Source organism: Saitoella complicata (genome assembly GCF_001661265.1).
Source record: "Saitoella complicata NRRL Y-17804 unplaced genomic scaffold SAICOscaffold_22, whole genome shotgun sequence".
In the NCBI taxonomy this organism is placed as follows: Eukaryota; Fungi; Ascomycota; class Saitoellomycetes; order Saitoellales; family Saitoellaceae; genus Saitoella; species Saitoella complicata.
Window position 1 is genome coordinate 234569 of NW_017567013.1, and position 25116 is coordinate 259684.

At 52.6% G+C, this 25116-nt stretch overlaps 12 protein-coding genes and 2 non-coding genes across 14 annotated transcripts; 6 read left to right on the forward strand and 8 right to left on the reverse strand.

Moving 5' to 3' along the window:
* Positions 1–307: 307 nt before the first annotated feature.
* SAICODRAFT_21096 (P-loop containing nucleoside triphosphate hydrolase protein) lies at positions 308–3282 on the reverse strand (the record flags this gene model as incomplete). Its single annotated transcript, XM_019166375.1, has 1 exon — positions 308–3282. The coding sequence occupies exon 1, from the start codon at positions 3239–3241 to the stop codon at positions 308–310; it is 2934 nt and encodes a 977-aa protein (XP_019022179.1). The 5' UTR covers positions 3242–3282.
* A 339-nt stretch (positions 3283–3621) lies between these two features.
* On the forward strand, positions 3622–4812 carry SAICODRAFT_27121 (thiolase; the record flags this gene model as incomplete). Its single annotated transcript, XM_019167001.1, has 1 exon — positions 3622–4812. One exon carries the CDS (start codon positions 3622–3624, stop codon positions 4810–4812), a length of 1191 nt encoding a protein of 396 aa, XP_019022180.1.
* Positions 4813–4954: 142 nt separating this feature from the next.
* Positions 4955–8224, reverse strand: SAICODRAFT_60702 (DUF699-domain-containing protein; the record flags this gene model as incomplete). The annotated part of the gene is made up of 2 exons (XM_019169790.1): positions 4955–8113; positions 8168–8224. The coding sequence occupies 2 exons, from the start codon at positions 8222–8224 to the stop codon at positions 4955–4957; spliced, it is 3216 nt and encodes a 1071-aa protein (XP_019022181.1).
* Positions 8225–8422: 198 nt separating this feature from the next.
* SAICODRAFT_27123 (uncharacterized protein) lies at positions 8423–9415 on the reverse strand (the record flags this gene model as incomplete). The annotated part of the gene is made up of 1 exon (XM_019167002.1): positions 8423–9415. One exon carries the CDS (start codon positions 9413–9415, stop codon positions 8423–8425), a length of 993 nt encoding a protein of 330 aa, XP_019022182.1.
* Positions 9416–9566: 151 nt separating this feature from the next.
* On the reverse strand, positions 9567–11371 carry SAICODRAFT_83973 (endoplasmic oxidoreductin; the record flags this gene model as incomplete). The annotated part of the gene is made up of 1 exon (XM_019171340.1): positions 9567–11371. A coding segment is annotated over exon 1 (1722 nt), but the record flags the coding sequence as incomplete, so codon positions are not given.
* A 280-nt stretch (positions 11372–11651) lies between these two features.
* On the forward strand, positions 11652–12157 carry SAICODRAFT_96152 (putative small nuclear ribonucleo protein G). Its single transcript, XM_019172031.1, has 3 exons — positions 11652–11717; positions 11773–11952; positions 12013–12157. The coding sequence occupies exons 1-3, from the start codon at positions 11685–11687 to the stop codon at positions 12028–12030; spliced, it is 231 nt and encodes a 76-aa protein (XP_019022184.1). The 5' UTR covers positions 11652–11684; the 3' UTR covers positions 12031–12157.
* Positions 12158–12543: 386 nt separating this feature from the next.
* On the reverse strand, positions 12544–13695 carry SAICODRAFT_36734 (TPT-domain-containing protein; the record flags this gene model as incomplete). Its single annotated transcript, XM_019168521.1, has 3 exons — positions 12544–12572; positions 12593–13239; positions 13292–13695. 3 exons carry the CDS (start codon positions 13693–13695, stop codon positions 12544–12546), a joined length of 1080 nt encoding a protein of 359 aa, XP_019022185.1.
* A 525-nt stretch (positions 13696–14220) lies between these two features.
* On the forward strand, positions 14221–14293 carry SAICODRAFT_t142. The gene has a single exon. It is a non-coding gene; the product is annotated as a tRNA-Lys (tRNA).
* Positions 14294–14305: 12 nt separating this feature from the next.
* Positions 14306–15480, forward strand: SAICODRAFT_162363 (HIT-like protein). Its single transcript, XM_019165632.1, has 3 exons — positions 14306–14725; positions 14777–14894; positions 14945–15480. Exons 1-3 carry the CDS (start codon positions 14549–14551, stop codon positions 15205–15207), a joined length of 558 nt encoding a protein of 185 aa, XP_019022186.1. The 5' UTR covers positions 14306–14548; the 3' UTR covers positions 15208–15480.
* A 60-nt stretch (positions 15481–15540) lies between these two features.
* Positions 15541–15613, forward strand: SAICODRAFT_t143. Its single transcript has one exon. It is a non-coding gene; the product is annotated as a tRNA-Lys (tRNA).
* Positions 15614–15768: 155 nt separating this feature from the next.
* On the forward strand, positions 15769–17314 carry SAICODRAFT_162385 (uncharacterized protein). The gene is made up of 6 exons (XM_019165633.1): positions 15769–16272; positions 16326–16728; positions 16781–16836; positions 16892–16911; positions 16960–17030; positions 17080–17314. The coding sequence occupies exons 1-6, from the start codon at positions 15955–15957 to the stop codon at positions 17196–17198; spliced, it is 987 nt and encodes a 328-aa protein (XP_019022187.1). The 5' UTR covers positions 15769–15954; the 3' UTR covers positions 17199–17314.
* Positions 17315–18460: 1146 nt separating this feature from the next.
* On the reverse strand, positions 18461–20057 carry SAICODRAFT_67293 (uncharacterized protein; the record flags this gene model as incomplete). The annotated part of the gene is made up of 2 exons (XM_019170301.1): positions 18461–18610; positions 18963–20057. 2 exons carry the CDS (start codon positions 20055–20057, stop codon positions 18461–18463), a joined length of 1245 nt encoding a protein of 414 aa, XP_019022188.1.
* Positions 20058–20401: 344 nt separating this feature from the next.
* Positions 20402–21935, reverse strand: SAICODRAFT_67294 (uncharacterized protein; the record flags this gene model as incomplete). The annotated part of the gene is made up of 1 exon (XM_019170302.1): positions 20402–21935. Exon 1 carries the CDS (start codon positions 21863–21865, stop codon positions 20402–20404), a length of 1464 nt encoding a protein of 487 aa, XP_019022189.1. The 5' UTR covers positions 21866–21935.
* A 1220-nt stretch (positions 21936–23155) lies between these two features.
* Positions 23156–24800, reverse strand: SAICODRAFT_31564 (uncharacterized protein). The gene has a single exon (XM_019167950.1). It carries the CDS (start codon positions 24652–24654, stop codon positions 23491–23493), a length of 1164 nt encoding a protein of 387 aa, XP_019022190.1. The 5' UTR covers positions 24655–24800; the 3' UTR covers positions 23156–23490.
* Positions 24801–25116: the final 316 nt, after the last annotated feature.

Here is a 25116-nt window from a genome sequence, read left to right on the forward strand (position 1 = left end):
CACATCGCTGTCAGTATACCCGAGTACACCTGTTGTCTTACATTGTCGTTCCGACACTTAGTTATGTGTGGAGAGGTCTTGCCTTGACAGGTTCCCAGGCCTCTGGAAAGACGTGAGAACTCTCACAAAGACACCGATGCCTCTTGTTAACTCATTAAAACCATAAATTTTTCCAGAGAAACGAGTTTTAGGTTAATATGTTGCTCAATGTGATCGTTGATGAACTTTATGACCAGCATACGCAGGAAGGGATCATGTGTTACAAGTACGTATTCGCTAATGCTTTCACGATATGCCTAATCTTAGATTACTTCGACAAAATGGCCGCCATAAGGTTCGGATCATCCACATCAAAGTACTTCGCCACAGAAACATCCTCTGACAACCCCTTTCTTCTCCTCGTCTTGATCATGAAATCCCTTGCCAAATGCTGTGCTGTCGCCGGTTCCAGGGGTCTCAGGACGATGTTCTTGTCAAGTGGATCACCAGGTACGATCTGCCATCTCTGATCAAAGACTTGCTGGCAGAATGCTTGACCTTGAGTCTGCGTGCGCAGATCTGTCTCGAAACCGTTCGCGTCGATGACGGGAACGAATGCCTTCACGGTATACAAGGGTGATCCTGGTTTAGGAATATCCTGCGTAACATGCCCTCTTCTCCGTGCAAGAACGTTGTAAACAGTCGAAACACAATCCGCGGGAGCTTGCACCTCAACTGCGTACACAGGCTCCATTAACCGAGGAGTTGCCGTCAAGAATGACGAGTAACAGACACGTCTCGAGGTTGGGATGATCTGTCCACCACCACGGTAAATAGCCTCCGGTGCCAGTACTGCGTCCAAGACCTTGAACTTGACGTTCCTAATGGGCTCATCGCAGAGCGGTCCTTCTCTTGTACCCCATTGGAAACCTTGTCTCACCGACTCCCGAACACTATTCAGCAGCTTCTTGTCAACCTCGGATGGCAAAGTGTCGTCCTGCAAGATGTTCGGGCCCTGGTCATCAGGTCCAAATGCCCAGATCGATCGACTAGCAAGCAAATCCCACTGATAGTTCTCCTCGAAGAACTTTCCTACTTGTCGGATTGGCCACTTGATGTTGACCTTACCCGACTCAATGTCTTCCGCAATACCCTTATCCAGAGGCTCCGCAACCATCGTCAACTTGTTCTTCTTGTTTGGCGTCTCGGCATAACATTTCAACGCTGAAGTCTCCACCACCGTCTCGCAGAATCGTACAACTGGGTCAGAAACCTTCAACTCAATCTCAGAATACAACTTCCGCAAATCGTGGAGAACGCAATCCATGTACAATTCACCAGTACCAAGCACCACATGCTCACCAGACTCCTCCACCTTCGTCGACACCAACGGGTAACTCTTGTTAATCTTCCTCAATCCATCCAACATCTTCGGCAGCTCGGACGGATTCACCGGCTCACACGCAATCTTCAATACCGGCTGTGTCATATGTCTAAGCGGACTGAAGATATAAGGATCCTCTTCCATGTTTTTCGACACAATCGTTGCTGTCTTGACGATCGAGTTGTCAATGCCGCCGAGCAATACCCAATTACCTGCCGGTACCCGATCAACAGGCACCTTGTATCGTGACTCCGCGATCCAGACATCTCCCACCGTGGCCACAGCCATGTCTTCCTCATCATCCAAAGTATAGCCCTCTCCAAGAACACGTACCTGCTGTCCTCGGCTGATCGTACCGCTGAATACCCGTCCAAGGGCATGAAACTCGGTCGCCTCAGTGTTGTTATACAGCTTCGTGATCTGAATCATCAGTGGAGCATCAGCAGAGGCGTCACACTTCATCATCGCCTCAGCAACATCGGCATCCATCGGTCCAGTGTAAATCCTCTCAACCTTAGCCTTAGCTGCCTCCAGCGGTGATGGGATGTGTTCGACGATCATGTCGACGAACCCTGCCGCACTACCGAAGAACTGCTCACAAACGGCCTTCAGCAGAGGCCTGGCATCCATCTTGTATTGGGAGTCTTTCAAGTGGATGCCGAGACCAGCGAGAGTTTTCCGTAGCGTGACCTTGTCCTCACCAATCGTCTGACCGTAGAGCTTGAACAGTGGTTCGAGGATAAAGTGAACGAACGTGCGCTTCGAGTCGGAGCCCTGAGACTTGCGGGTGAACTTCCGTGTTGAGGGCGTGTAGTAGATGTCACCCCAAAGACGCTTGGCAAAGTCCTCGACGACGATGCCAGGGTAAGTGTCCGCGTACATCTTCGAGAACGACTTAAGCGAGAAGATCCAGTGCATCTGCGTCGAAGCAAAGCAGACATTGCCACGCTCAGGGGATAATCTGTTATCCTGACCTGGTGCTACACTGTTGATAATGGTGTTAACCTCCTCAATTGTATGCTTCAACTTGAAGTATGCATCGGCAGGCGGTAGCTTCAGCTCGAGAATCAATCGATCTACCTTGTTTATGACAAGCACCAACGGCAGACCCTCACCGAGAGCATGCTTAATCACCTGTTCCGTGTTAATCATGACACCCTCAACCGCATCCACCACAAGGACAACACCGTCCGCCAACCGTACAGCCGCAGCCACCTCGTCGACGAAATTGACGTGTCCTGGAGTGTCGATTATGTTGAGAAGATGCGACTTGCCCTTCAGGTTCTGCATGACCAAACTCATTGGTGCACTCTTGATCGACATAACCCGCTCCTGCTCCAAGTGGTGCGTGTCCGTATATCTCAGAGGCTTGTCGACATCCACCTTGACTTCATGTGTCTCCGCAACCAACGTATCCATCAGACTGGTCTTTCCGTGATGCAAATTGCCGACAATGGCGACATTCCGTACCTGATCAGGAAAGTTCATCAGGTCCATCATGTACTCTCTCGAGTAGTATGTCTCCGGCAGATCCGTTTCCTCAATTGCGAATTTGCGGTGCTTGATAGGCTGAACAATTGGCTCCGTCAAAGGTTGCGCATCCTCCTCCTGAACCAATGCTTCAACGTCTTCTCCATATACTTGTTCCGCCGAAGGATAGTATTGCTTGTCTTCATGTAATACCACCGCGGTGGAAGTACCCTCGTCAACCTCCATAAGCTCATCCTCCGCAGCTTCCGCACCGTATCCTTCTTCCAGATCATCAAAGTCATCATATGCAGGCGCATTGGCTGGCGGCGACATCATCTCCTCATCATCGGAATCGTCCACGGCACCGCCGATGTAGTTACCGAACTCATCGTAAAGAGACTCATCCATGATCCGCAAAGGTCTATGCTGGAATGAATGCGCCGGATCGAATTAGGCTTCGCTGAATGCCGAAGGTCCTTACTGAGGTTTCGCGTACTTGAACCACCTCGAACTCGCGACTATGGCCCCGGCGCACCAGTAAGGCACAGAGCATACAGTTGCCGTGAGGTGAAAAGAAACAGAACGATATTATTGTCTATGAATTGAATTCTTCCAAGCACGTTTCAGAACATCTGACCCTAATTTGACGGCGGAATGCACCGGGGCCCATCTCGGCCCCTGAATGGTCCCCCCCAACGCCCCCGTACCGTACGCGCCTGTATAAACAGCGCCTGGCTCCTCGGCTGATCAGACTCACACACTCCTTTGCGCACCCTCAATCATCTACAATGGCCTCTACTCGTCCCGAAGTCTTCATTGCGGCCGTCGCCCGTACCCCCCTCGGATCTTTCCAGGGTTCTCTTTCCAGCTTGACCGCCGTTCAGCTCGGTTCGCACGCCATTAAGTCCGCCATTGCTCGCTCTGGCATTGAGGCTTCCGCCGTCGAGGAGTGTTTCTTCGGTAATGTTCTTTCCGCCAACAACGGTCAGAACCCCGCTCGTCAGTGCGCTCTCGGAGCTGGTCTCCCTGACACCACTGTCTGCACCACCGTCAACAAGGTTTGCGCCTCCGGTTTGAAGGCCATTATCTGTGGTGCTCAGTCTATTATGACTGGTGACGCCGACATTGTCGTCGCTGGTGGTACCGAGTCCATGTCCAACACTCCTTACTACGTTCCTTCCGCTCGCGGTGGTGCCAAGTACGGCCACCAGCAGTTCATTGACGGTATCGTCCGTGACGGTCTTACCGACGCCTACGATGGCGAGTCTATGGGTATCGCCGCCGAGCTCTGCGCTTCTGACTACGAGATCACCCGTGAGATGCAGGACGACTACGCCGTCAAGACCTACAAGCGCGCCCAGGAGTCCACCGAAAAGGGTTACTTCAAGGAGATTGCTGAGATCGAGGTTTCAGGTGGCCGTGGTAAGCCCAACAAGGTCATCTCTCAGGATGAGGAGGCCAACAACTTGAACGAGCAGAAGCTCCGTTCTGTTCGCCCTGTCTTCAAGAAGGACGGTTCCGTTACCGCCGCCAACGCTTCTCCCATCTCTGACGGTGCCGCTGCCGTTGTCCTTATCTCCGCTGCTAAGGCCAAGGAGCTCGGCATCAAGCCCATTGCTAAGATCCTCGGCTGGGGTGAGGCTGCCCAGAAGCCCTGCCACTTCACCACCGCTCCCGCTTTGGCCATCCCCAAGGCTTTGAAGCACGCCGGTGTCGAGGCTTCCCAGGTCGACTACTACGAGATCAACGAGGCTTTCTCTGTCGTTGCTCTCGCCAACTTGAAGTTGCTTAACTTGACCCCCGAGAACGTTAACGTCTTCGGTGGTGCCGCTGCTATGGGTCACCCTCTTGGATGCTCTGGTGCTCGTATCGTTGCTACTTTGACATCCGTTCTCGAGCAGAAGGATGGTAAGATTGGTGTTGTCGGTATCTGCAACGGTGGTGGTGGTGCTTCCGCTGCTGTCATTGAGAGGTGTTAAAGTTAAGGATGCTGGGACGAGAGTGTATTAATATGGACACATAGGTAGCATGATCTCGGATATACCACTTAATAGATTCATTTTGGTTTGCTTCACAACTCCAAGAAAGGACTGTCCTTATTCTTCGTATCTCTTAACTCGCTTAATGCTTCTTCGAAGCAGTCTTCTTCTTCTTTGCTTTCCGTGCGTCCTTCTCCTCTTGTCTCAGGATATCCTCCGCAGTCTCGGTCTGCTTCCTCTTCGAAGTGCTGTTCTCATTCCGTACGGCAACAACACCAGTTTTCCCCTTCGCAGCTGCAGACATGGTCTTGGCAGCCGCATCCCAGTCAGCATCCTCACCAGCAACGGCGTATTTCTGCAAGTCGAGAGAATTGATAAGCTCCCTCTGCTTCTCCTTCAAAGCCTCGGAAACCTCGTCACCGGCCTCCTCGAGATCATCCTCCAACGACTGCTGAACGGGAGCGAACTGCTTGTTGATCTCCTCATCCTCCTCGTCGACGACCTGTGCGAGCTTCGTGCTCTGCCCAGGCAGGGTCTGCTCGATCGATCTAGACTTCAAGTCACGGAAGTGGTTTGCAGCTTTACGGATGATCTTGATGAACATAGCCAACACCTGGTTGGAAGGCAAGTTCAACTCGCCGTGAAGGTCCTCGACAGTCTTGCGCTGAAGACCGAGGGCGAGAAGAATAGATGACTGAACACCGGACAACTTGAGATCAGAGCTGAACTTACCAGAGAAATAAAGCTCGGCGATGGTAGGAAGCATGTCCACAATGACGTGGTAGTCAAGCATGTTGTTGGCGTACGACTCCAAACGCTTCAAGTCATATGGCGAGAAGAGTCTGTCCAAGTCGTCCTTGGTGAAGTTCTTGATGTCCTCCTCGGAGAACTTAGCACCCGCATCAGCTGCCTCCATGATGCTCAAAGCAAGGATAGCAGAGAAAGTGCGGAACTGGTAGGACAACAAGCTCGAGAACCTCTTGTGGAAATCCTTCGAGAAAGCACCGAGCCAAGATCCTTCACGTCCCTCCAAAACCTTCAACATAACGCAAGTGTGCTCACCCGTAAGGTCGTTGGCAGTTTGTCTGAGGTAAACAGGGACATATCCAGCCTTCTTCCAGAACTTGTGCAATTGCTGCGTCAAACCATACGACACTCCCAAGTAGTGCAACGCATCCGGCTTCTTCTCGCTGAGCTTAAGAAGCAATGGCGGCATGCTCTTAGGATCGCGGACCTTGATCTCCTCAGACTGCAAAGCAGCCTTCTCGATCTCATCCTCAGATACACGAAGCTTGGCGTCATCATCCGCCATCGGCTCATCCTCACTCAAGCTAGTGAACTTGCCCTCGTAAAAGTCATTCAACAAATCCAACGCGCGGGTACCGTATCCCATCTTGACGAATTCCGGGCTGGTCGCGATACGAACGACACGTGCACCACTCAACCCAGCAAACTCCTCATCCTGGTACTGCTGAGCCACCAACCACGGAATAAGATCACCACCGGCACGCTGTCCACGAGCCAAAGAGTTAAGAACGGTCTGCTTCGAGATCTCACCTTCCAACGCGACCTGGACGACACAGAGGGGCTCAGGGAGCCTGGAGTCACCATCCTCCACAGGGGGGAGAAGAACGAAAAGCTGATGTGCGGGCGCATCAGAAAGAAGCTGCAAGTCGTTCGGCGAGTTCTTGTAGTGAGACGCGACATACAAGGCCATCATCTTCTGCAAGAAAGCCTCGGAGACAGGGTGATACGAGAAGAGCGTATCACGGTTGACGTAGTACAACTGACAAGTCGAAGGGTGAGGACATCCCTGAACAGCATACCTGGAAGAAGGGGCAGCAGAAGTAGCATCCAAACACAAAAGCTTGTTCAACCACTTCTCAACCGGGTCACCAGGTGCGTAACGAATCGGCTCCTGAAGAACGATCTCGCGCAAAGTACGACCACCAGTGGACGACGACGCCTCACCATCCTTGATAGCCTTACCCTTACGGTCGACGGCCACATCATCTGCCTCGGTCTTCTTACCCTTACCGACGAATCCACGAGACTGCTCACGCAACTGCTGGATCAACTTCAAGGACAGGGAACGACCGGTACCCTCGTAACCGTTGATCGTGGAAGCCATGAAGACCAAGTATGGACCAACCAACTTCCTAACCACAGGCAATGGGATAGCAGCAGCCTCATCAATAACGACCAACTCAGCCTGTCCGAGCACGTGAGCGTCCTTGGGGTCAATGTACTGAATCGTCTGACGGTGGTTGCGGAAGATGTTAACACGAACAATAGCCTTGTTGAAAGCAGGGTTGGTAGACTGAATGATGTCGTAATCAAGATGCTCGTCATACTTCAACCCATCGAAACCCTTGAAAATGAACTCAAAGAGCGTCTTCAAGTTTTCTGGTGAAGGCGAGGTAATAAAGATATTGGAGTACCCATGCGCAACAGCCGCAGCGACGGCAAGACCGAGTGCCGCAGACTTACCCCGACCACGACCAGCCGTCAAAGTGACGGTACTCCTCAGCGTCTTCTCCGCGATCGCCTCGACAAAGGTAAGCACAGCCCTCGCCTGATCCACAGTCCGTGCCTGGGTAACCAAGGCGCCAACAGGCTGGGTATCCTGCAAACTCTCCTTCAACTCCTTCAACTCCTTCTTCACCCCCGAACCCTCCACGTCCTCCGGACTCACAGGCGGCAACGGCTTCACCGTCTTCCCACCCGAAATCGGCAACACGTTAAGCTCATCATCCACAACCAAACAATTCTCACAACTCCCAAGCGACAACAAAAAGCGTTCGTTAAACCGCGCAGTAACGTCATGTCTCGACTCCGTTCTGTACCTGGAGTGGATATCCATCGACATCGTATACAACTGCTTCAAACTCTTCATTGTCTTGAGCATGATGACCACAATACCCCCACCCTCCACAGTCTCGACCGTCCTCGCCAACAAATTCGGCGTGAGCGCCTCGAAATCCTGTAATACACACATACCAAACGTCTGACCCAAGATCTTCTCGGTTTCTTTGTAGTAGGTATACCTGATATCCGTAACGCTGACGAACAACTCGAATGGATCCTCGGTGTTTGCGTCACGGATACCACGCTTGATCTCCTTTTTGATTTTTTGTTCGCGTTTTTTGCGGTGGGAGGTGAATCCTAAGAGTTCCTTTTTGTAACACCATAGGACGTTGGGACGAGCGGCGACTTGGGATTGTGAGAGGAGCCAGTGGAGGTTGACGATTTGATCCCGGCCCTTATCACCCACCAACACGAAGAACGAACGTTGCTTGGTCTACACATCCAATCGTAAGTGTCATGGCCAACCAGAGTGGCGATTGACGCTTACCTGAACACCATTCTTGATCAACGTCGGAATACGACTATCCAAAGCTTTCCTAGGCATCTTCCACCCGAGTCAAATCGAATGAGACTTGCCGAAAGCTTCGAAGGTCGTCGAGGGTGGTTGGAGTGTGCGAGTCGCAGAAATCTGGCAACACGTGATGCCGGATAACGAAAAAACGCATGGTCGCAACGCACGATAAGGTCGCCCACTTAAAAATGAAGACGAGAGTTATAAATAAATGGATTGATACCGTACACCTCATGCACTCAACTGCTTCATCCTACTCGCCGGACTCGCCGCAACGACCCCCAAAAACTTGTCCCTCACTGCACTCTGATACGCGCCATTCATCGCGACCTGCTCGATAACATTCTTCACCCACCCGGGCCTCCCGTCCATCTCTCCGAATACACCAGTCCCATCCAACTCGACCCTGTAGTCACCCGAAACGGAGAGCGCAGCGATTTCTTTGGTACGCGCTTCGAGATCTTTCCAGTTCTCTTCCTTGTAGGAATCGATCTCGGCATGCTTCACACTCGGCGCACTCTTCATCAAGGCGGCGCTCAACCCGAGTTTCGAAGCAGGCGTAGCAGGTAACTTGTCGTGAAGGGTCGCGAGGGAGATCGTGGGTAGCACGTAGTCTGACGGACCCGGCTGTCGGATGGAATCCATTTTGGGTTTCCTGCCGTTCCCGCCGCGGAGGATGAGGGGGGAGTTTGGGCGGCGTGGTTGTCTGTTTCTGGAGGGTTGGGCCATGATTGCGTTTCGGGCGACGAGAGTTTTTCCGGCTCCTGGGCGGGGGCGCGAACCCTGGTAGGCCTGTCCACGGTCACCCTGGTAGGCCTGTCCACGGTCACCTTGGGGGCGCGAACCCTGGTAGGCCTGAGGACGGGAGCCCTGTTTGCGATCAGCCTGAGGACGACCAGGCTGTCCACGCCGAGGCACCTCTACAGGAGGGACAGCAGACAACATATCCAACTCGAGCGCAGGCGTAGGGGCATCATCGAAACGTCCAGTCTCAGCTTCCTTCTTCTCAGCACGCTCCCTGAAGCGGTTGCGGGGGGAGTTGTTGTCTGTGTAGTTGGCGTGCGTGCGGTGAACGGAAGCACGGGTCATGTGCACGAGATCGGCGAGTTTGCGGACTGAGCGGGAGCCGGTGGCCGAGAGGGTGTTGACTTCGGGCAGCGGGGCCGTCGTGTTGAGGGCACGCAGGTGCTGGGGCAGAGCGGCGAGGGCTCTTGGGCGGATCATCGTGTTAGGGTTGAAGTGGTCGTTGATTGTTCAGGCACGGCTTGATTGCATTTTGCAGCCCCTGCAGAATTCCCACGCGAATCCATCTATTCTATCGACTGGCCTAATCAAAGCTCAACATGCGAGAAATACTCGGACGCCTCTCCTCCGTAAATCAACCGCTTCCACAAATTCACTGGCAGCTTGACCCAGCCCCGCACGATATGCCTCAACGCTTCCTCCACATTATGGAACTCGATCCTGACCTCTTCTTTCACTTCCGCCCAGGACGGGATGACCGTCTTCTTCTCCGTTGTGTTCGTGCTAACACTCTTCTTCCTGCTGTCCCGCGCCGGCTCGATATACACAACCTCATCCTCCGGCAACCCAAGCTCCCGTCTCTTCAACCTCCTAAACCCATCAACAGCTTCAACACTCCGACTCAACCTCCCAAACGTATTAAACAACGCAACCAATTCCGTCCTTCTCAACCCACCCACACTACCAACACTAGGCTGCGGTGTACTCTCGTCATCGTCATACTCGAATAAGATCTTCAAGGCGGTCCCGTAGCCAGCTGTTTGGAGTTTTCCCCAGAGCCGGCATTTATCGCAGCCGACGCAGTCCATGAGGCGAGACACGTTTTGGAACCGAGTGCGGAAATCTTCTTTAAGGGCGAGAGCGGACGAGTCGACGCGTGGGTCGAACATGATCGACTCGTCGAATCGGATTGGGGCTTCAGCGACTGCGGTAACGAGTTTGTCCACTTTTTCCTTTGTGAGGGAGGACTGCGCAGAGTCGGTACCGCAGTACGTATACGTATCGAGGTACTTTTCGAGTTTTGCGATGGCGCGGGCGACAAGGACGTAATTGAAATACAAGTTCTCGATACGATCGGTATGGTTCGCAACCCTCTTCTCGAAACATCGGAGGTTTGGATACCACTCCCCTGTCATCTGATCGAGATACTCCCAGCAAAGATGCGTCGAGATAGATGCGTGCATACCAGAGATAACACGATAAAAGACCCGTTTCTCGAGACAGACGTCTTGTTCTTCGATGAGGGCTTCACGGGAAGCTTCGCCGTCGTCTTCGTCCCGCGCGACTTTGTGCTTGCTGTACTCCATCACCACCTGTCCCAACCCACTCCCCGGAAACCCTCCAGTCCCACCCTCCCCCTCATGCTCATGCTCCTCACACCCCGTATGCCTCCCCAAATGCGACGGAAAACAATTCTCATGATAAATCGCCCTCCAAATCGAATGCGCATGAGGCCCACCATATCCCGTAAACCGCTCAGGGTTGTTAACGAGGGAGACATACACGGCGTCCGACGAGCCCGCTTCCTCGTCTTCCGGGATACAGTAGTCCCGGTCGCAAAGACCGTCTTCTTGGACTACGCAGGGTTCGGCGACGGAGGGGCCTAGTGCTCCTCCGAGTGGTTTGTACTCGTTCCCTTCCCGTGCCCCGGTCGCGGTGTTTGCGTCTCGTACAGGAGCGTGTCGAGCTGATGGCCCTTCCAGTTTTCCGAGTGACCGCATCCTCCAGACCTCCGGAACGTCATCCTCGTCATCAATCGTCTCAACCGCACATGCCCGATTCCCACATAATGCGTTGTGATCACTTATCCACGGACACTTTGCCTCATATAGGTTTAGGCGGTAGTACCCGAAAAAGTCGGTATGCGTGGTGAGGTCGTGGATGAGGGGTGCGATGTTGGTGTTGACAGTATCGACGGAGGTGAAGGAGGCACCGCAGGCATCGGGGATTTCGCCTTTGGGTGGGCAAGAGCTTTCGTTATGGAAAGAAAACCCGGACACGTACGTTCTTGGCGTGGAGGATAGTAGGGCGAATGCGGCCAGCGCACTCGCTAATGCGTTGTAAGCGTTCACCATTGACTAGACACCTGTGATGGTGATGGGAATGAACAGACTATGGGTGAGGTGCAAATGCTGGTTCTCGAGGTTTCTTATGGAGATTCCACGTACGGGATTAACGTAGAACTACGGCGCGCATGAGCAGCGCCCGAGAACGGAATGCTTGGGCCGCCTGTCGCCACTGAGATATCAAAAGGGCGAGTGAAGAGAGGGCAAACTGAGGACGATAGAGTGATTGCAAGAGGATTTGGCGACATAGAACAGCTTCAATTAAACCATTTTCTGACCCTGATTCGCTTCCCTGTGGCTGGTGTGTGGCTCCCTCCCCGGCCTGCCGCAGGACTGCATGCCGATACGTACGGGTCCATACGTCGACGTCGCACACCTCCTCCGTCAATCCCATACCATACAAAATGTCAAAAGTACAAACGCCAGAACTCAAGAAGGTTGGTAATTGGGTCTCTTGCCTTTTGCCAGGCAATGCTGACGAATTATCAACAGTACATGGACAAACGCCTCTTTGTCCAACTTAACGGAACACGAAAGGTCGTGGGCGTGTTACGCGGTTACGACGTTTTCCTGAATATCGTGCTGGATGATGCGGTTGAGGAGACGAGTGATGGTGGGAAGATCAATATTGGACAGGTTGTTATTCGGGGGAATTCGGTTGTGATGATGGAGGTATGTCGAAATGGTTTTAAGTGGTATCCCATGTCATGGCGAGCTAATCCTCTTGGACAGGCTTTGGAGCGTATCTAGACGATGCATGTCAAAAGATTGAGGCGGCGATTGGCGACTTGGTATCCGTTCAATGGGTTGTAACGGTGATGGAAGAAGGCGAATGTGAACATCGAGCTATCAATAACGCGTTCTGATAGACATCGGTGACGAAAAGGGGTGACGAGGTTAGAGAAAAACGGCGCCAAGGAAGCGCGAAGCGCCGTGTTCTATTTTACGCTTATCTGGGTTTCTGGAATTTCTTTCTTGGTGGTGTCTGGGTTCTTTCTTACAATTGGTCTGGAAAATACACATAATGATCCTCACACCCTTCTCGGGATCAGCAGTTTGAATTAAGTAAGCAGCAAGCATCAAGCTAGCTGTGTAATGTAAGAGTATCGGTGACCATAATGTAAGAAGTCTGAGCGTGTCCAAGCCAATTTATGCAAAGCTCTACTCGTCTCCCAAAGTCCAAATAAACGCCTGTCCCAGAATTTGCATTTGACATTCACAAAGCAACGTGACGCACCGGCTCAACCGATGGTCTTCGTCTTCTCATCCACACTCGTCAACGGCAACACAGGCTGCGGCACCCTCGCATTACTCCTCGCCTTATTCTGCATCTCGACTCTCGCGTACCAGGCTCCACCAAACAACGTCAACAAAATCCCAAAAGCGTTGAGGCCGCTGATATGCAAATGAAACATCCCAATCGCAAGGACAATGGTAAGGACTTGCTTCACGTTCGCAGCAACGGTCATAGTCACAGGTCCCACCTTCTTGTTCGCGGTGAAGGAGACGACATTGAGGCCGAACGCGATAAGGCCGTTGATTGCGAGGCCCCAGGTAATTGTTGTTTGTTTTCCCATCGCGGCTTGGCTCTCCCACCATTCGGGGAGGCTGGCGAGTTCGCCGGTGACCCAGGCGTAAGCGACACTCTGCGCACAAGCCAAGGGCGCCATACGCAACAATAGATCAAGAGGGTGGAACTTGAGTTTGCCGGTCAAGATACGGCCGGTGAGAACAGTCTTCAGTGCGGCGAGGATGGCGCCGAAAACGGTGAGGATGAGACCGAATTGGGTATAGGAGTAATCACCCGCTGTCGCGAATCCGACACCGCCGATGACGGGGACGAGGGAGAGGTAGGTTTGCTTGCCGTAGGATTTGCGGAAACAGACGATGGAGATGATCATTGCGAACAAAGGCGTAGTCGCACGAACAACTTGGTGGAATGGAACGGTGACCAAATGCCTGCGTGTTAAGGTTAGCATTCGTCCCCGTTCCGATGAACCATAATACATACAGTGACACGTTCGAAATCGCGATGTTAACGGTATACAATCCGCTGAACCCGATCACGCTCGCCCACTCCTTCTTCCCCAACCCCTTCACCGGCTCAAACCGTCCAGCAGTATAGAGCGCTCCCGCACCAACAGCGCCAAACAAAGCATGGATAGCCGTCAACAACCACGGAAACGGGAAGGATATCAGAGCGCGTTTGTTGTAGAGCGTAAGGGCGAGGTTGAAGAAGAAGTAGATAGTGAGCCAGATATACTGGTTCGAGAGGGTAGGCGGGCGCTCAGGGGTGCTCTCGCCGGTTGAGCGGTTGTTCCATTCGGAGAAAGAGTTTTCGTGCTTTTCGCGGCCGGGGGTGGGAGGGGGTGTATACTCGCTACGTAGCGGGATAGAAAGTTGCGGGGCGCTCATTACTGTTTGTCCGGATGTTGTAGGTCAGGTCGTCTTCTTGAAGTTTCGTGTATCGTTTTAGGGATGTATGCGGGGCGGAGCCAAGAACGGACCGGTGTTATGGTCAAACCAAGGAAGTCGTGGTGTTAAAGGAGTGGACTGAATGCAGAACGCACGTTTTCGTATACGAGATAAGCGCTCACGCTCAAAAGCTTGGCCGTAGTGGTTGGTTTGTCCAGGTGTTTGGGCGGTGTACGTGTATTACGGGAGCGGCTGCGCTTTGCATACACCTTGTTGTGGAGGCTGTGTGCCCTGTATGCCCTGTGTGTTTGGAACGCGCCGCCTTGGGCGTTGATCTGCAGTAATGAAAGGACCAATGCAGGGAGGGCGGGAGAAGGCGAATGGAATGCCCAGTTGGTCTGGAGATGAGGAACGTGAAGGCCGGATACGACAGCAGTTGACGGGAGCTGGGGGCATTCAGCTTAAATGGGAGGATGATTCTTTAGTTGAGATTCAGTTGGGTAGGCAGTGCCAAAATATCGACCAGCCTGGCTAGCTCAATCGGTAGAGCGTGAGACTCTTAATCTCAAGGTTGTGGGTTCGACCCCCACGTCGGGCTTTGCCGTTTTATTGCCGAAGTTGCTTCAGCCTCTTTGCTCTCCTTTACATGCCGTCATGATACCCGACTGGAATCGATCCGCTTCCCCGACGAAAAGCCTCGCGAATCTCGGTTTAATGTCGCTTGCTGACCGGCCGATCCTTGCTTTACGCGGTCTGCGATGGCTTCGTACGACCGATTGCCCGGTTTGGTCTAGACAGCGCTCGGACAACCACCATAACATCTTCGTTACAGGAGTACAACCGGACAGAGAGTATGCTTTTGCGTAGACGCATCGCAATCGTATCAGTTCTCGTCTCAATCTCTCTTGTCGCAGGTATCTGGTCAATTCGACCAGCAAGTCTACGGGGTGAAGCACTGATGATACCCTCTAAAGCCGTACAGGACTGCCCGTTCTGTGCGCGCCGTTTCGAAGGAAGGGTGATATACGAGGTGTGTATCTCTTCCAATCTGCTCTCTGGACGCTGCTGAAGAATCACACAGGATGATGAGTTGATTACGTTTCATGACCGGTCACCTGCTGCTTCGTTCCATGCGCTGATTATCCCTCGAGAACACATTATCTCGTGCAAGTCACTGACACCGGCTCACCTGCCACTTCGTACGTCTTCTCATCCTGTTCAAATGCCTTTTAGTTGACCGTCAGCGTAGTTCACCGCATGATCTCCATAGCCCACGACATAAATCCCCACAAAGGCGAAGAAAGCTACATGCAGCCCCGCATAGGGTTCCATGTACCACCAGTAAACAGCGTGGCACATCTACATCTACACGTGATTGTACCGCCGTGGAAGCCTTGGTGGAAGCGGATAAAGTATCCCATGGGATGGTGGGGATGGTGGTTCGAGCGGGTGGAGAAGACAATTGAGAGGGTGGAGCGACTGGAGGTGGTGCCCCAGACACAACTGGAGTGAGCGGATGTAAGATGATTCGGAAAGAACAGATCGCTGCAGGCGAACAACAGACAAAGAGACGGGGGTATGTCTAAGTGGGGAACCGCCCAGAATAGAGGGGGGTTTGGAGGAGTTGCAGATCCGGGAGGACCATAGCAGTAACAGTGGCAGTAGGGTCTTTAGCTCTTATGCAAGGATCGGCGGTCTTGCGACCTTCATGACGGTATAGATCGCACATACAACTAAAGCGTCGCCGGCAAGAATATATATGATGACATTTCGCTCCGTTTGCTGGCTCGGTGACAGTTTAGCTTGAGTTCATGTTTGGCATACTTGTTTTTCTGTCATCAACCAGCCTGGCTAGCTCAATCGGTAGAGCGTGAGACTCTTAATCTCAAGGTTGTGGGTTCGACCCCCACGTCGGGCTTCTCTTTGCCAGCCATACGACGTATTTGCTCTCTGCTTTTGTTCGTCCACAAAATGGAATTTTTTATCATCCATGGCTTCATTCCCCTAATCGTCAGTTCTCCTGGCTCTTCCCTCTACGTCACCTCGTTTCTCTTGGCCCTAGTAACGTCGAAACCCGGGGTTAACGTTTCCGCGACTACCGGGCCCGGGCTCGCTTGAGATTGCGACCTGGTAACCGCACGTCAACTAACCTTAACCTTGATCTCCCAACTTTTCCTGCTTGCTATATCTATTCACGGTACGACCATTCATGAATCCACATACCGGATCGGACGACGATAGCCCTCACCAATACTACCAATGACCGACGTGACATCCTCAATCCCAGTCCAAAAGGCCACCGCTGGGGAGTTCGATCCCACCATTCGCCGAGAACAGCATATCGACCATCACAATGAGATGTTACGTGCAAAAGCGAAGGAGCGAAAGCTGTCGTCTGATCCGTCTACTGCCAATTCTGAACAAGAGCACAAGGCGAAGCGGGTTGCGCTCCATGCAGCGTTGCAGAGGAAGGTTGAGGTTATTAAGGACGATACAGGGTTTAGGTCTACGTTGGAGAGTCTTGGACAGCTGGCACCGGTGGTTGGTATGCTCTTGGGTCCGATGAGTATCTTATTGGTGAGTCGTGGCTTCTCCTTGGTGGTTAAGAAAATGCTCATCCGTGTCTATAGGCAATCCCTTCCCTCACACAGCGATGGCGAGCGCGACTCATCAATGGTGATGAAGTGTTTCAACCGGATCCTGGAATCAATATTGTGCTATCGAGTATCAGCTTATTCTTTGATGTCATGGGCAACGCATGTCTCCTCGTCCGGTTCATCAGAGGTCGGGTATCTACAAAGATCTGGGGAATGATGATCAAAGTCTGTCTCATCTGTTGGTCATCAAAGATCATAATCAACATCATCAACTATATCATATTCAGCGTCAGGCACCCGGAAGTACCGGGTGAGATTATTTATTTGCAGGGGTATTGGGTTGGGATTTGCTCGTGTATAGTGTCGTTCATCACCGTCATCTTCCTTATCCTGAACCAGATCTTTTATTGGAAGACACGGGAGGAAGATTCAGAAGGTATGTGAGTGATCAGATCGTTGACTGCTGTCTGCTGACGTTTTATCCACAGATGATCGAGCAAGAATGGGCATCCGTGCTCAAATGTTCATGATTCAAGTCACCACTGTATGTATTACACTGATCTTCATGGAACCGAACGTATACTCATGCGGTTCTACAGTTTTTCATATGGATGGGATTGTATGTACACGATTCACTTTGAGTCTCTCTCCTAACTCATTTCTACAGTACGGCACTTATCTTCTCGAAACTCGAGCATTGGGAGCTCACGCAAGGAATATATTTTATGGTCGTATCAGGTATACAGTCCCCACCACCCTCCATGAATGGCAGTTAACATTGCTTCAGTAACAACCGTTGGCTTTGGCGACGTCACCCCAGAAACGACCGCGGGCCGAATCATTCTCTTTCCACTGGTCCTGCTTGGAATCGCACTCGAAGGTTTGCTGTGGTTTGAGAATCTTTGATGTTGTTGACTGAACTGCAAACAGGTTTAATCATTTCCTCCGTCAACTCGATAGTTCAGACCCGTATTCGCCGGCGGCAGGCTATGAACCATGCTCGCTTCCGTCTTGCTCGTCAGGAAAAGAGGGAAGAGTTGAAAGAAGAGGATGCCATGTCAAGAGGTAAACCACCTTCTCACCCTTCTGCTTTTCATGAGACTGACAGCTCACAAGTCGATTCCACGTTCGGCTTCGCACATTACAAGGCCGAGAAGACGCTGAGGGACGAGCTGGACGAACTCAGGCATGCGGAGTGGAAGTCGAGACGAATGTCGAATGTCTGGGCCTTTGCGGGAGCACTGCCGGTGTTTCTGCTGTTTTGGTTCGTCGGTGCGGCGATCTTCCAGGCCGTGGAGTCGGTGAGTATCATGCTACTACCATAAACGAGCACCTTGGCTGACTTCGTGACAGTCTTGGACATATTGGGACAGCTTGTACTTCTGCTATGTCTTCTTCTTGACCATAGGATATGGAGGTACGCAATTGCTCTGTCGTGCACGCCGTAAGTTCTCACGCGATCACGTACAGACTTTACTCCCTCCTCCAACGCTGGTCGTGTCGTCTTTATCATGTACGCTTTGCTAGCAGGTATGTTGCCGTCCTTTCGCTGCGTTCTCGCAATTTTAACCTGTCTACAGTGCCGATCATTACGACCATCGTTGGACTTATCTCGACGCAGTTCATCACAATTACAGATGTGAGGCTACAGAAAAAGCGACTGGCTTTTACGCATCACAAAACGGTTTCGTTGAGGAATCTGGTCGCGAAGGAGCATGAAGAACTAAAGGAGATCACTGAGGATCTGTCTGATCTTATCACACGGTAAGAGGATCAGAGAGGTGCGTTGGAGGGACTTGACTTACTCTGCGTTATAGGGTGATGACGAACGTCGAGATCATGGATAGCAACTTCCGTGCCTTACTGATGACGAAGTTAACCGGAGAAGCGAGCCGTCTCATGAAGGCCGAGCAGATGAGGAGGAAGGACTTCGAAGGAGGCTTGTCCGTCCCGAGTGAATTAACCTTCACCGACGAAGAGGACCTCGCAAAAGTCAACACCTACCGCCGTGCCTTCGGCGCTTTAATCGCCGATATGGAGTTCATGCACCGCATGATCCAGCAAAAGGAAGACCATATGAGCGAGCTCGAGGCGGGGGAGGACGTGGATGAAGCCACCATGAAGGAGACAGAGGAACACATGGAGGAGGGAAGGGACGTGCCGGAGAATCATGGAGTGAGGAGGAAGAGTGACGAGGAGGAGGTCCTGGGAGACGATGAATCTGATATTGAGGATGAGGTGGATAATGAGGTGGATGAGGAGGGAGGGGATAAGGATGATATCTGAGTATGATCTGGGTAATGTCCGGGGTGATCTTTCTAGTTACAGCGATTTTGGTGGTGTTTCGACGTGATTTCTTGGCAGGTTTATGAATGAACAATCTTATCATATAACGTTCTCACGGTCACGCTGTGAAAGGGCTACAGGTCTGGTGGATCAATGACACGAATGGTATTAGTAGGCACGCAGAAGAAATGACAAAAACACCAGTAACCCAGCAAAGGCTCCCACCCAACAGCACTTCGAATAACGTACACTTAATCCAATCTCCTAATCCCTATTGCCCCTTCAACTCTTTTGATACTCCTCAACGCTAAACGCCGCAGCCCGCCCTCCATCCACTTGCACCTCCTCCTCAATCTTAACCTTCTTCGCTGACATATTGATAACATCCACATAATTACTCGGGAAATACCCAACCCTCCCATCCCTCAACCGTCCCCTCCACCAACTACTCTCATTCCCCATCGGGTCCGTCTTACTTATGATCGCAACGATATCCCCCTTTTTGAGTTCGAGTTCCACGTTAGGATCTTGTGGTTTGAAATCGTATACTGCGCGGCAGAATTCGAGTTTGGAGGGGTCAACGGCGATGCCAGCAGAGGCGTTCTGGGATCGTTCGAGGGCGGCAGCGCGGGCGGAGAGGAGGCGGACTAATTTTGTCATGAGGTAGGGGAGGCCGAAGACGGCGATGATGAAGAAGATGAAGGGTTTCTTGCTGGGTTTTGGGCGGGCGACATCATTGCCTCCGCCGGCCTCGAACGCAGCGAATCCAGCTGGGTTCAAGCCACTCGCGTCGAGTGGGATGGGTCGACCGGTCAATTTGGCGAGGAGCACTTTACACCACCTAATCATCGTGAAAACTCCCAACACACTCCCCAAACTCTGCCTCAGATTCCCGAATTGCTCCGCAACGCTGACCATCGCGAAGAACGAGCTCTGGGTAGCCATGTACGTACTCTCCAACATCTGTGCGAAACCGCCTACTGCGCCCACGATGGATTCAATCATTTGGAAGGTTGCCATGGTGCTGTTTTCCATTCGTCGGGTTAGGGAGGAGTTGGGGTCGTTGGGGTCCATCCCTGCCCCATAGCCGCCGCCCATACCGTAGCCACCCATGCTGCCCATGCTGCCCATTCCGCCCATTCCGCCATAGCCTCCGTAGGAGCCCATTCCACCGTATCGTGAGCCGTAGCCACCCATTCCGCCGCCGTATGATCCCATACCACCGTACGACCCATACGATCCCATTCCGCCATACCCTGATCCATATCTTGATCCGTATGAGGATGCTCCGTATGGAGATGTCGTTGTTAATGCGCTACCCGTCGCCAAAGTCGAGGGACGCGATGGCAGATCTGGCGCACCGAGCGATGAGGCTGCAGCATCCTCTGTTGAGGGAGACGTAGATGCCATTGGTGATGATAGTGAAGATGCAGTACCAGTTGCTCCTGCTGTTTCCCAAGGCTTCGGTGGACTGGGCATTTCAATGGTTGGTGGAGTAGTAGTTGGTTGGTGTGGAGTGCAGCTCTAGACGGATTCGCCCCTTTCACATGTTCCGACGTCCGACCCCGCTCAAAACAGACACCCCGAGAGACTTGATAGCAGAATAGATTTTGATTTTGATATATTTTACAGACGAACAACAAGCTAATTCCTAATCCCATAGTGAACTGAGCAAGTAATCGAACGTAGAAAGTCACGAATAAAGCAGAACCGAACGAAGCAAGCAAATAAGAACCCAACCTTGAAATAAGTGAAAACCCAGAGAACCCCATCCAATTATTAACCGCCCATCCTTTCACCTCGCCATCACGCTGTCACTCCGTTTAGGAGGCAACGAAGATGGAAGAGGGGTTAGATCCCCAGCCAGAGACAGTGTCGAGAGCAATGGAAGAACCAAAGTCAACGTTAGAGATCTCAGCCAACTTGATGGTCTTGTCAGAAGAGGAGAAGACAACGGCAGCCTGCATGTAAGAAGTCTTGGGACGGACAAAGTAGTCAGAAGAACCACCACCACCGTACTGAGTACCGGTACCCTGGAAGTCGTGGAGGGTGGTAGTCATGTAGTCCAAACCAGTAGTCAAGACCTCGAACAAGTCGAGCTCACCACATCCGGTAGTCCAGCAAGAGCAGGAAGCGTCACCGTACTGGAGGGTACGGGGGATCTGGGCGTTCAAAGCCCAGATAGCGGGCATGTCCAAGTTGAAGGAAGAGGTGGACGCGGAGTCAGTAGGCATCATGAACTCGAACAAGAACATCTTGTCACCGCCGGAGAAACCCTTGTAAGCGGGAGCACCGTCCGCGACGTAACCGCAAGAGTCGTCACACGCCTCACCGGAGAAGATGATCACCTCCTTGTTGGAGGGGATGGTGACGTCCTCCAAGATCTGGGGAACGGCAGCCGCGTCGACCCCGTTGGCGTTGGCGTAGGAGAGTGTGTTACCGAAGCAAGAAGACCAGGAACCGGAGCCATTGACACCACCCATGTTGTTCATGAACACGATGTTCTCGGCGGTACCAGACGAAGCCTCGTAGAAGGAGGAACGAACCCAGGCGGTACCGGTAACGGAGGGAGCAGCGGAGGAAGAGGAAGAGGTGGAGGTGGAGGAAGAAGAGTCGGGGCCGGCCTCAGCGATGACGGAAGCAACGGCACCAGCAACGGAGGTAACAGCGCCAACAACGTCACCGACAACATCGCCAGCAACGGAGGCGACCTCAGAGGCAACAGAAACAATGTCGTCGACAACCACGGCAACAACGTTACCGTTGGCCGCGGTGGAGGCGGAGGTAGTGGCAGGAGTAGCAGCGGCGGCAGTGCCATCAGCGACACCACGAGTGCGGGTGATGGTAGTGTGCACGGTCTCAGTAATCCAGACCTCCTCAACAACGGCGGAACGACGGTGGTGAGAGTGACCAGTCCTCTTAGCCTTAGGGCAGTCAGAAGAAGAAGGCTCAACATCGCGCTTCTTGGCGGCGGAAGAACCGGACTGGAGGTTGTAGACGGCAACCTTGGCGATCTGGATGGGACCACGGAAGTGAAGAGACAACTCCTCGTTCACGGGCGCAAGGGATCCGGAGAAAGACTTGGTCTGAGAGGTACAGGTGCAGGAGGAGGTGTCCATAGCGGTGACCTGCTGGTAAGAACCGGCGAAACCGATGTTCTGGTACTCGATGGCGGAGACGGCATCGCAGTAGTAGTTACCGGAGATTTGGGAGCAGTCGGCGTTGACGCCGACGAGAGCGCTCAAGAAAGCGGCGGAGCCGAGAAGGAAGGTGGAGAGGCGGGCCATTCCGAATAGATAGTTGGGTATAGCGAAGATTGTGTGATTGAACGTGTTCAACACGAGTTTGAAGGTTGAGTTACCGGCTTAAAGAGCGACTGGTGATAAAGAACGTCGGGAGTACGACCTCACTGAAGCGAACTCAACGAAGGAGGGGACAGCCGGATGAAAAGAGCGTAGAGTTCGCGGTTGCAAACCTTCTACACGAATTGAAAAGGTTAATTGGTGACAGTCGCGTACGAGGGAGGGGGAGCACGAACAGTTTTATGGAAGGACGTTCTGGCGTTTTGCCAAGCCTCAATGGTGAAACGCGGTGGTGGGGGGCAGAGAGTGTGCGCCCGCCGAATTTGGTGTTGAGTTTCTGCCAGGGGGACAAAAACAAAAACAAAGGGGGGCAAGCGAGGAATGGACAAGTATCGCGAAGGTAGAGGAGGACGAGCAGAGTCAATTACGACAGTCCGTCGCTCTTCTCTGCCTTATGTCCTGCTCAAATCGATCATGATCGTGACTGACCGGGAGGGAAGGGACAGTGTGCAATCTCGGTGTTTGGTGTGCTTTTGATTAGAGTTCAGTCAAATCAGGGGAACCGTGTCTCGCAAAATCTTCATTGCGGTTGAGCACACTGAACTTAAAAAACGGGATATGGCACGGCAAGTCAAAGTAGAGCTCAATCAAGGGCCGATAAAGGCGACTGTATGCGCATAAGACGTCACCAACACGGCCCATACGACTGCCAAGTGCCAAGTCAACGGGAAGGGCAAGAGACGGAAAACAGTAAGCTCCTGACAATTGCAATTGCAAATTCTCCCTCCCTTAAACTGTCTCCCTTACGCGATCAAACCGCAATTTCCCAGAAACACCGCGGCGCACATCTGCAGCAGCCTCACGACCCTGACTTATCCCAATTCTCTCGTCTTTGCAGCAGGTTGATGTGGTCCAGCCGTTGCCGGTGCTTGCAGTCTTTTAGTCTTTTACCGGGATCCGGCAGCGTTTTTTAAGCTTCGTGTTCTTTCGAGGGGTCGTTCTCGAACGGTCTGGGTTTGTTGTGGGTACATACGTGTGGCCTGACTTCCTTTGTGCGTCTCGAGAAGAGGCGATGGCGATGCACACGCAGGCGCCCGGTCGATCAAACACACCGATGCTCAAGTGTTTCGGACAGGTAGATCGCTGTCTCTATGTCAGACATGTTGAAATGCGATTGAGTGTCGAGCTTCTTTACACGACGGCATTTGCTTTTTTGGCGTTTCATGTTTGGGGGTATATGGGCACGGTCCTTCTGAACATTGACGTCTTCTTCATGTGAAGTTCAATTATGAGTAATGAGTGTAAAGTACTGTAAACCTATAGAGAAATAAAGAAAGGGGTATCTGCCCCGGCAGAGGGCTTGAGTATGATATATGTCTGCTTTCTCTTCCCACACACGATGCTATGCCCATGTTGGTTGTATGCTGATCATGATTATCGATTATGCCGTTGTGCTCTCTCCAATTGCCTTGCAACGCAATGGACGTCTGTAAGCAAACAAAAGTAAAAACTCCGCAGCTCCTCTTCTCTCACCGTGCGTCCGTTTCCATAAAACTCCAGTACCAATTGTATCCGGGGTATAAGGGACCTCATTTGTGTGCCGAGTTCCTTCAAGCAAGTGTTTCTGCGTTTCGTTCCAATTCGATCGACTTGGAGATTTTGTCTGCGAGTCCTTCTTCTGCGATGAAGCTTGGGATGCGGGGGGCTTTGCCGACTCTGTCGCCGTAGGAGCTCGTGCGTCTGAAGTCCGTGGGAGCGCTGATGGTGAGGAATTTGGCGCTGTTGTTCATGGGTGGGATAGGTGTGCAGGGTCGCTCGATGATCGATGCTCGGCGAGATGCGGAGGAGAGAGAGAGGGATGAGAAGTTGCCTTGGAGTGCGGTCAAGAGCCAGCTCCTGGACTTCTTCTTATTGAGGGTATGCTCGGTGACTTCCTGCGTCGGAGGTGAGCCAAGTGCAAGGGAATCCCTTGAACGTTGAGAGCGGAGAGATATCATCGAACGTCTCTTCTCCAACATCGGAACAATGCTCAATCTGCTCAAGACCCTCCTCAACCCAGTGCCCTTCGGCTTCTCGATTACCACCTTACAATTGCAGTCGGTGTCGAACTGTCCGACATTGATGCTCGGCGGAGGGCTGGGTATCCGATCGAAGTACTCGGCTCTTTCAACGTCATGCATGTCGAAGAGCGGGCTAGGCAGCGGGCTGTTGATAGAGCTTGTCGGACTTGGCGGATCAAGTGCTGGGAGCTGAAGAACGGGTGGAGTGTTGCTGCCGGCAGCCCATGGTGCTGTGGAGATGCGACGAATGGAAGGACCGAACACGTCGAGGGTGCTGAACTTGGGTGTAGATGGGAGGTCGGGAGTCGGGAGTGCTTCCATCGGTGGGAATTCGTCTTCATCGTCTTCATCTTCCGAGGAGGAGCATTCGTCGTAGTTGACATATTCGATCTCCTCCTCCTTCTCGGGCTCCTGTAGTAAGACAGCCTCGGATGCTTCAACCTCTGCCTGCTTTCCCTCCACTACGACCGGGCAGACGTCGTGGACCACAACCTTTCCTCCTACGACTCTTCCCAGCTTTGCTCTAGGCTTCGGGTCCATCTTGCGGAGCACAACACGGTACTCATGGATCTTTGCGACTTCCTTCTCGATGATGGAAAGCCGGGCACCGGTGCGCTGTTGTGGGATCTGTAACCGCTTGCCGGTCACAATTGTCGCAATCGAGTCGGTAGAGACGGAGCTTGAAAATGGAAATGCAATCGTCGTCGCCGACATATTTGCGATTGATCCTTCGCAAACGCCTGGACGTCGAGGAAACTCAGCGAAGCGGAGATATATTGGTTATGTTGGGATCTGTATCTCTCGAGCGAAGCTGACAACAACACCGGCGGCCAACGCTTGTTTTTGTGTCTGTGGCTTCCCAAATGCACAATGGCCGACGACCACAGGGGTCTTTTAGGTGTATCAGAGCCAGGGACCATGACGCCCAAAACCAAGCCCGCCAAAGGGTCTCGTCCTTATCCAATCCATGTGTTTGACCGATTACGAATGGACGGACCCAAAAACGCGCTGGGTCCCTCCCGTATGGGGTCCGTGCGCTGGTGCTTGGTCCGTGCACGCAACGCGCGACGCTGGGGCTCCCGCTGACCGGTCCGTGCGCATAAGTCGCGTACATTCCCAAACAGTACCGCCACAAACAACGCGAACTCTGCCACGACCATCCTTGATCCGGCAATT